Source organism: Homarus americanus, unplaced genomic scaffold (assembly GCF_018991925.1).
Source record: "Homarus americanus isolate GMGI-L3 unplaced genomic scaffold, GMGI_Hamer_2.0 scaffold46197, whole genome shotgun sequence".
In the NCBI taxonomy this organism is placed as follows: Eukaryota; Metazoa; Arthropoda; class Malacostraca; order Decapoda; family Nephropidae; genus Homarus; species Homarus americanus.
The window spans coordinates 7,825,934-7,836,287 of record NW_024723050.1 but is presented as its reverse complement, the minus strand read 5'-3'; the positions used below and the strand labels follow the sequence as shown (position 1 = coordinate 7,836,287).

Below are 10,354 nucleotides of genomic sequence, written 5' to 3'. Positions count from 1 at the left end.
TAGCCATGAAAAAGCATATTTCCTATAGTCGGTAATTTACCGACAGTCGGAGCAGTGACGTCACGGCTTACCGACTACGTCATCAATTTACCGATTAACAGACGAAGTACCGGATTTGAACCAATCAGCGTGTTCGATAAACAAGACTCGGAAATTCCGACAGCCCTGATAGTGTCTGATGTGTAACGAAGCAGCAGCTCCTTTCTCACCTCCGTCTACACCCCCCTAGTGGGGCAGCGAACAAGCAAACGAGCTGCGGACAACCATCCTGCTCGTTACCACCCTTACATACACTACATCAACTACACTGTCATCTACACTACATCAACTACACTGTCATCTACTATCAACTACACTGTCATCTATACACTACATCAACTACACTGTCATCTTCACTACATCAACTACACTGTCATCTACACTACATCAACTACACTGTCATCTATACACTACATCAACTACACTGTCATCTTCACTACATCAACTACACTGTCATCTTCACTACATCAACTACACTGTCATCTACACTACATCAACTACACTGTCATCTTCACTACAACTACACTGTCATCTATACACTACATCAACTACACTGTCATCTTCACTACATCAACTACACTGTCATCTACACTACATCAACTGCACTCTCATCTACACTGTAACTACAGTATCATCTACAGTATCATCTACATTACAGCTACACTATCATGTACACTATATGAACTACACCATCGTCTACACTACACCAGCTACACCATCGTCTACACTACACCAGCTACACCATCGTCTACATAATATCACACATTTACTATAATTATAACCTCTACTGTCATTTATCATATACTGTACCTCTTACTATATTTTACCTCCATTAACAAGACTTGACCTAAGTAAGTTGGTCGTGATTAAGTTAAATTATGAATTATGGGTTTCCTGAAAAAATTCTTTGTATCAACTGCGAGGAAGGTGCGCCGAGTCTTGGGGTGTAAAACTCGTCGTGATGACCCACCAGCCCCAGTGGAGGTCTCGCCTGAAGATCTTACAACTAGTTCACCTCTCCTTTCCAACCACTCCTCCCCTCACTCCTCTCCCCATTCTCCTGATTCCTCCACACCCTCTCCTATGCCCTCCTCCCACTCTCCAATGCCCTCCTCCCACTCTCCTATGCCCTCCTCCCACTCTCCTATGCCCTCCTCCCACTCTCCTGATATCTCCAACCAATTCTCCTTCACCTGGTTAAGCTCTGATGAGTTACAAAAAATTCCTCTCATCACCGTGATCAGAGAGGGTAAATATGGGTTGATTTACCTTGCTGTGTATAACAAGGAATTGGCAGTTATGAAAATGTATATCAAGGAAAACCAAGAATGCTTCCTCAACGAGATGGCAGCACACATATCTCTGAATGGAATTGCAGGAGCACCCCGTCTATACGCAGCGTGTCCTGAGGCCTATGCTCTTCTGCTGGAGTACACAGGGATACCCTTGGAGGACTATTTTAGCTGCTGCACACTAAGAAAAAAACTTGAAGTGCTTATAAAAATTGCCGAACGGCTTGGTGAATTACATAAAAAAAACATTATCCACAATAATTTAAAACCACATAGTATAACCCTGACCTTCCAGGGGGAAGAGCCCATCATCCACCTTATTGATTACAGGGTGGCCTCGGAGACAGGGTGTTTGGAGAAAGGGAACTCCCTGCGCCGCTGTAAAAATCCGGGCTACTGGTTGGCGCCAGAATTCGGTAAGGGCGGTGTTCCCTCTCCCACTACCGATACATATTCTTTTGCACACTTGGTGATTGACGTTAAAAACCAAATATTTCATCCCCTCCTCCAGGAGTGCCTCCGAATGGTTGCAGGTGCCACGTGCGGGTTAAACCCCCTCCACCGCGCCCCATTGCCTGAAGTCATCGGCCTAATTCGTTCGTTCTTGCCTTTATCTGATTGATTCCCGCAATAAATATAATATAAATCTTAATAAAAAGTTATAAAAAAAATTGTTTTTCTTTCAACCTAATAAAAATTAAACAACAAGGTTTTATGGAGTATCCATTGACTACCGAAGTATGGACCACCTGACAGGAGGGTAGATGTCACCCACAGCAGGAGAAGGATGGCCACCATGCTTGAAAGAAATCTAAGTACTGTGTAACTAAACAATAAGCATATATTTTTATGGATATTGTTTTGGCTATAACTTGGCTATGGGCTGATAGATCCCTCAAAGCACGAACAAGCTGTGGTGTGTATACTATTAATCCATTTACAAAAATTGTGACCAAGTCCCAGGTTGTTGATCTGACTTTCTGCCTCATTTACACACAATTGCAGGGTCTCAATTGTTTATTTTCTTTGACACCATAACATATATATCGTTTCTCACTCTTGATTTTTTTTTATTTTTCGATTTATTTATTTTTTATTTTTTTCCGGCTCCCCAAGCCCCGATGTAGGTCGGTGACCTGTCTGGGTGGGCTAATACTGTAAAAAAAAAATAAATAAATAAAAAAAGATATATATATATATATATATATATATATATATATATATATATATATATATATATATATATATATATATATATATATATATATATATATATATATATATATATATAATTTTTTTTTTTTTTTCCAAGCAGTCCTGGCAGATGTTTCCCGTGTGTTTACCACAGGTCACTGTTGACTTCCTGTCTGTTTCCTCGGACATAGGGAACACCTCCGCCCAGGGCCTGATTCAGGAGTGGGCAAAGTGGGCAGCTGCCCAGGGGCCTCCACAATCTGGGGGCCTCCACATATTACAATATTTTATTTATTTGTTTATTCATTTGGATTATTTTTATTTTCATTCTTTAAAATTCATGTTTATCTATTCCATCACGTAAAACTATGTTCAGCAAGAAGCGTGATAGAAATTAGGCTAGCTACTCCTTGAAATTCATGAATACCTGGTTTTCCTATGAACCGTATATTTTTAATGAATGCTATTGTTTGTGTTGCTAATAATATATTAAGAATTCCACAAATATATATTGATTAAAAATGAACTGCATGGAATAACGAAATTGAGATTAAAAAAAACGAATAAAATATTTTTTTCATTATCACTTCCATTACGAATGCCAATTGTTCAAATTTCAAAATTTTCCCGGGTGGCTTACAGCGCCCCTCGGAACTCCCAGATGCTTAGGCTCGCTTCACTCGCCACCCCACCCTCTTGGGTAGTAATAATGAGGGGGGCCTCCACAAAGAGGCTGCCCATGGGCCTCCACAGGTCTAAATCCGGCACTGCCTCCGCCTCTTCGGTTCCTCTCGCAAGTCGGCGATGCGGGTTGATGTGGATAATGTCTCGTATTGTAAGTCAGTTCGTTGAATCCCTGGGGAAGTTCCTTTCTTCTACCCACGTTTTGATAAGCTCCAGCGACAATGCCTACATGGACCTGCGCCATTCTAACACCCTTTTACCGTCCTGTTTCATATAGGAGCTGTGGATTATGTTGGAATTAATTGTTAACAGTTGGTCATTCCATGGAACAGAGTGTGGCCAGCGTTCTGTCATTCAACTACAGAAATATGTCGTGCTTATTACAGATCTAAGTCAGGTTGGGAGAATACTGTACTGTAATAAAATTACATTACTGCACCCAGGAAACTCGAGCACGAACATTACAAGGCAAAACAAAATAGTAACTCAATTTAAATTCCAATCAAACATCATAAATGTTATACCTCACAAACATAACAAGAATAATTTATATGTTGAGTTGAATACAGGTCAACCACATAACTAAGGAAATTAACTACCCAGACAACACCACGAGAATTGGGGAGGCACCTTCGACGCACAGCAGTCAGTTTTCCTCCTGTATGTGCATATTTATAGTTTGCCAAGACATTACAATAGTTATACCTAAAATTCATGCTTTATAATGTCCATTAATGCCCAACGAAAACGTGAGGAAAAATGACGTCATAGAGTTGAGGAATAAACGGCAGCGCCGCTGCCGTTTATTCCTCAAATCCGTTGCATTATAAAACTGAAACAACAAACTCTAACCATATAATATTATAACATAACATGGAAACATTAAACACTAATTGAACAAAAGATATCAAATAGAAGTTAGCGTCCTCTGATTTGGTGTAACATTTATACATCGACCCTGAAATTTCACAGCCTCAGACAAGGCTATTAATGAATTAATAGAGGGAGTTTGCAGAGCGTTTCTGGATTTTGTTTTCATTAAATTCAATTTAGAAAATAGTCTCTCTGCATCTGCATTGGATGCTGGAAGAGACAATACCTGCAAAGCAAGTGTACAAAGGTCCTTAAATTGGGAAACACCTACACCGTCCTTAAGTTCCCCTAGTTTTGCATAAACGTCCACTATGTCACTGCTGTCCTTAATCTCGGGTGGTATAGCAATCACATCTAAGTCTCTCCATTGATCATCTAAAACTTGTATACAGCCACTGTATATGCGGGGCACCGCCTTCACTAAGTCGTCTAAGGATGGCATCTCCTTCCTGGATTTATTATCAATACCCTATTTGATGACAGAAATGAACACATCCATAAAAACTTACTGCCAAACTCAAATCTTTGACGCAATTGCACACAAAGGTTTATCATGAAGAGACGACATCTGAATTGTACATCCTTGACCATATTAGGGAGTTCTCTATATTGTTCATTTTGGCCGAGTATTGTTGCTCCCAAGTATATTTGGCCTACTGGGAGGTGATTTTCTTAATTTCTGGGATCAACTGCATCAAGATTACCAGTTTGGAAAACTTCATGACAAAAATATTCCAAAAGATTCCTGTAAAGCTGACATATACCATCGTGTAACAAATGTATAGTTGGTGACTCTCTGAAACAGTAGATTTAACTTGTTACAATTGGGCAATATGAAATTAAGAAAACTGTCCCTAAGACTCTCTGCTATTTGTTGTACGACCACCAATCTTTCCTCTGATTCTTTTAAAGTAAAAAACATTTTTAGGGGCTGCCACTGCTCTAATACTCTTTCAACTCCCTGGTGGAATGATAACCAGCGGGTCTGATTAACATGCAGAACTTTGTGTAGTTTGACAGTACAGAATGATTGAAATTCCTTAAATACATGTTGTCGTTTAGCAATATGGGAGAAATAAGTATATAAGTGTGATCATGTCTTCACAACGCCGTGGTAGCGTCTTTGCAGCCTCCGAAGCGCATAAGTGAATAGAATGACAAATACATTTCAATATGGTTATACCAGGAATAGTAATACGTAGTCTGCTGCTTACTGAATTGTGTTCTCCCATAATGTTACTAGCGCCGTCAGCAGCAAAGCCAATCAGGTTCTCATGTGGAATTCAGTGTGTTTCTAATGTTTTCATAGTTAAATTATACAATTTTTTCCCCTGTTGACCCTGTAGATGCTTCATCACCATATACATTGATCACCTCTAATAACCCAGATTTAATGCTGTTTGTGGTTGAGTACCAAAATCTTACAGGAACACAGGATGCTTTCATCGTACTAATGTCTGTTGTTTCGTCAACAATAATGGACAATTTACTTTCTCTAAGTTTATCTACTAATCCTCGGTGACACACCGTCCTAACGTCCTCACAACCTCTGTGCATTTTGTTCTTTTCATGTCCATGTCTTGAGCAATTGCAGAATCAGGAAACATCCTCTTCATGAGGTCTACTAAATGATCTGCAGTGGTAAATGGCAAGTTGTGCTCGGCTATAAAGCAAGCAAAAAGAACTGTTGCTACGGCTACTCCATTTGCTGCATAGTTCCCATGGTGGACCGGGATCCTCTCCTGCTGGACCTCCTGTTGTTCCGAGGCCTCATAAACTGAATGCATCTTTGTCGTTTTGTGACGTTTGATGGCTGTCAACTCTGCCCTCACTTCCCTCTTGCATATTTTGCAAAAAGCCCTAGATGGATTGTCTTCAACACAGGACAACCAGGGCCGGAAATCTTCATTGTTCAGCCATGCATCTCTATAGCTCCGCTTCGCAGCCATCACCACCTGCAATAGGAGATTTGATCAACTTTTGTGTAGTCTCCCCTGCAAACCTAAGAATAAATAAATCAATGAATAATTGCCATGATCGTTCTAGTCCACTTGCATAGTCCTTTATAAGTGCACAGGAAAATAATGTATATTTGGCCCTTTGGAAAAATAAAAGCAACAAATGAACAGGGTGTAAAGATTTCATTTATCTAATCATTTCTGTTGACACACTGATAAAAGAAAACGGTTAAGGTGTAAGTAACTGCTACATAGGTGATGAAAGCTGTGATTAATTACATGCCAATTACATAAATAAATATATCCTTACCGGCTTGTAGATAGAGTTTTGTGAGTACGTCTAGCTGATGATACCTGGCTGATGATGAGAACTCTTACCATATCCACGGACGAGAACAAGGTGGGGTTTCCACAGCAATCGAGGGTCCCATGTTGATTTTCCACGTCATTTATTACCCACAGTCCATTTATACTATACATTATCTGTTGATATTTACTAAAGGAGTTGATAAAAAAAGTCATATATATTACTGAAGAAAAAATTATTAAGTCCTTTACATTTTATATGGATTTCTTGAACAATGAGGAATATATTCCTCATGGCGTCTCTGTGACGTAGAATGTGGACAGCCTCTCCTCATGACGTCACCAACTGTCATATGTTTTCCTCGTTAGCAGACGATATTCCTCAAAACGGCAGCCCTGCTCTCATCTTGCTTTTTCCAACCCCACAGATGGATGGCGGGAATTAAGGTCCTCTGGTGTCCATCACCAGAACCACAGTAACTAGCCTAATGGCTGTTATGCAGAAACTAGCTAATTGGAATAAATCAACTAAATAAATGTATTTTACGTGTCATATTATGACAAAATAGTTCAAATAATTTACTTAGAATATAAAATGTACAATACACCTGGATTTATATGAACTCCAATGAAATCTCCAATACCTGATTCACTGGAAGGCTCCGTAATCCCGAGTCGTCTCGACTAAGGATTCATGACACGCTCATCTGATCAAAGGTGTCTACACCACCTTTCGTTGCACTGTAATACCCTATACATCACAATTTCCGGTTTTCCCGCTCTGTAAGAACCGGCTGGTGGTGCATTATTGACAAAAACATCACATGCTTCGTTCTTCTTGGGTAGGTAGGATACCAAAGATTTGTGCAAGGATATTTCTTGTCAGGTGGGTTGTAGGGCTGGTTGCTTCACATTGTCACAACTGTTGACATGACGTAATTGTCATGCAGGTCTTCCGCTAAATCAAGCGAGGTGCACCAGTTATCTGTGGTTGTGTTTCTGTTGGTGGTCTGATAAAGCTTCACTGGTTCTGTCATCATGTAATGGCCCAAGTTCAAGGCTGCACGTGGCTTAGTGTGTATTTAGAGTCTACGTGACATGCCATGCCAAGCTTGAGTCCATATTTGGCAGGCTTATTTGCTATTACATAATGCGGAAACTACACCTGCCTTGGAAGGCGAGCAGCTGCTCGTCAGCCGTGATGTTTGGCCCTGGATTGTAGTGGGCCACACCCTTATTGGTGAACTTGTTCCACAGAGTGCGAATGTGTGCAATTTATCATCTTTCACTCTGACCGTGTTTCTTGATCGTCAAACCTCAGGCATCTCAAAATGAAGCAAAATCTCCATTCACTCATTGCTGCTGCTGCTCCACATGTTTCCGGTGGTGACATGCCATTTATTTTCTGTGAAAACGCAACAAGTTACTTTACATTTTATAGTATCTTGTAAAACACAACAAGTTACTTTACATTTTATAGTATCTTGTAAAACACAGCAAGTTACTTTACATTTTATAGTATCTTGTAAAACACAGCAAGTTACTTTACATTTTATAGTATCTTGTAAAACACAACAAGTTACTTTACATTTTATAGTATCTTGTAAAACACAACAAGTTACTTTACATTTTATAGTATCTTGTAAAACACAACAAGTTACTTTACATTTTATAGTATCTTGTAAAACACAACAAGTTACTTTACATTTTTACAGATACTATAAAATGTAAAACCATTATGTTTAAGAATACTATAAATATAAAATATATTGTTTACTATAAATAACAAAATAACAATTTACAAGATATAAAAATAGTAACTTTTATTGTGTTACAGACTACTAAATGTTCTAAGATACTATAAAATGTAAAGTAACTTACTGTATTTTACAAGATACTATAAAATGTAAAGTAACTTACTGTATTTTACAAGATACTATAAAATGTAAAGTAACTTACTGTATTTTACAAGATACTATAAAATGTAAAGTAACTTGTTGTGTTTTACAAGATACTATAAAATGTAAAGTAACTTACTGTATTTTACAAGATACTATAAAATGTAAAGTAACTTGTTGTGTTTTACAAGATACTATAAAATGTAAAGTAACTTGTTGTGTTTTACAAGATACTATAAAATGTAAAGTAACTTGCTGTGTTTTACAAGATACTATAAAATGTAAAGTAACTTGTTGTGTTTTACAAGATACTATAAAATGTAAAGTAACTTACTGTATTTTACAAGATACTATAAAATGTAAAGTAACTTACTGTATTTTACAAGATACTATAAAATGTAAAGTAACTTGTTGTGTTTTACAAGATACTATAAAATGTAAAGTAACTTACTGTATTTTACAAGATACTATAAAATGTAAAGTAACTTGTGTTTTACAAGATACTATAAAATGTAAAGAAACTTGCTGTGTTTTACAAGATACTATAAAATGTAAAGTAACTTGCTGTGTTTTACAAGATACTATAAAATGTAAAGTAACTTGTTGTGTTTTACAAGATACTATAAAATGTAAAGTAACTTGTTGTGTTTTACAAGATACTATAAAATGTAAAGCAACTTGCTGTGTTTTACAAGATACTATAAAATGTAAAGTAGCTTGTTGTGTTTTACAAGATACTATAAAATGTAAATAACACTGTATTTTACAAGATACTATAAAATGTAAAGTAACTTGCTGTGTTTACAAGATACTAAAATGTAAAAGTAACTTACTGTATTTTTACAAGATATATAAAATGTAAAGTAACTTACTGTATTTTACAAAGATACTATAAAATGTAAATAACTTACTGTATTTTAACAGATACTATAAAATGTAAAAGTAACTTGTTGTGTTTTACAAGATACTATAAAATGTAAAAAGTAACTTCGTTGTGTTTTAGATACTATAAAATGTAAAGTAACTTGTTGTGTTTTACAAGATACTATAAAATGTAAAGTAACTTACTGTATTTTACAAGATACTATAAAATGTAAAGTAACTTGTTGTGTTTTACAAGATACTATAAAATGTAAAGTAACTTGTTGTGTTTTACAAGATACTATAAAATGTAAAGTAACTTGTTATGTTTTACAAGATACTATAAAATGTAAAGTAACTTGTTGTGTTTTACAAGATACAGTGAGGTATGCTATAACGAACGTAATTGGTTCCAGAACCTCGTTCGTTATAGCATTCGTTCGTTATAGGATTAATCCGTTCCAGGCCCCCAAATACAATCACTTAACACTGAAAAAATTCTGTGGAAAATGTAAAAAATAAGGTACTTTATCTTACCTTAGTGTTATTCAGCATGCAGGTACCCCTAAACACTGGCACATCACTATCACTTCCACTGGGAGTCTTGGCTTTAAGGTCCTCAAACAATTGTTTAGCCTTCTCACAAATTATAGCTTCACTAATGTTACCACCTGCCATTTCTTTCTCCTTTATCCACACTAAGAGTAAATTTTCTATCTCTTCAATCACATTACACCTTGCTTTGCTAAGTCTAAAGATTCCCTTAGCCACTTGTACTGTTTTTAACTCCTCTTTATTCTTCAAAATCGTACATATAGTCGATTTAGCCATCCCATACATCACTAAGTTTCACAATGCTTCTTCCATTCTCACGTTTCTTTATAATTTCTTAATTAGTTTCAAGGGTTATTAGCTTTCTCACTCGCTTTGGACAATTCATTGTTACAATTGTATACATGTATAACAAAATAGTTATACAAATAACGTGACTTTCCACATCAAAAGACGAAATTTCAACAATAACAGTGGTGCACAATGAGACAAAGATGGCGCCTGACGCTCTTGTTGTGGGTCGCGGTACAACAATATTCATGCGCCAGGCGAAGTAGTCCCGTATTCATCCGCGTTCGTTGTAGGAGTTGCGTTCGTTATAGCTGGGGTATGCTATAACGAACGGATCCTACTACGAATATTCCTATAACGAACGGTTTTACCTATAAAATTGAGAATGCTATAACGAACGCAACTC

General features: G+C 37.1%; 1 protein-coding gene across 1 annotated transcript; it reads left to right on the top strand.

Moving 5' to 3' along the window:
* Positions 1-1,185: 1,185 nt before the first annotated feature.
* Positions 1,186-1,953, top strand: LOC121863345 (casein kinase I-like). Its single transcript, XM_042361970.1, has one exon. The coding sequence runs from the start codon at positions 1,186-1,188 to the stop codon at positions 1,951-1,953; it is 768 nt and encodes a 255-aa protein (XP_042217904.1).
* Positions 1,954-10,354: the final 8,401 nt, after the last annotated feature.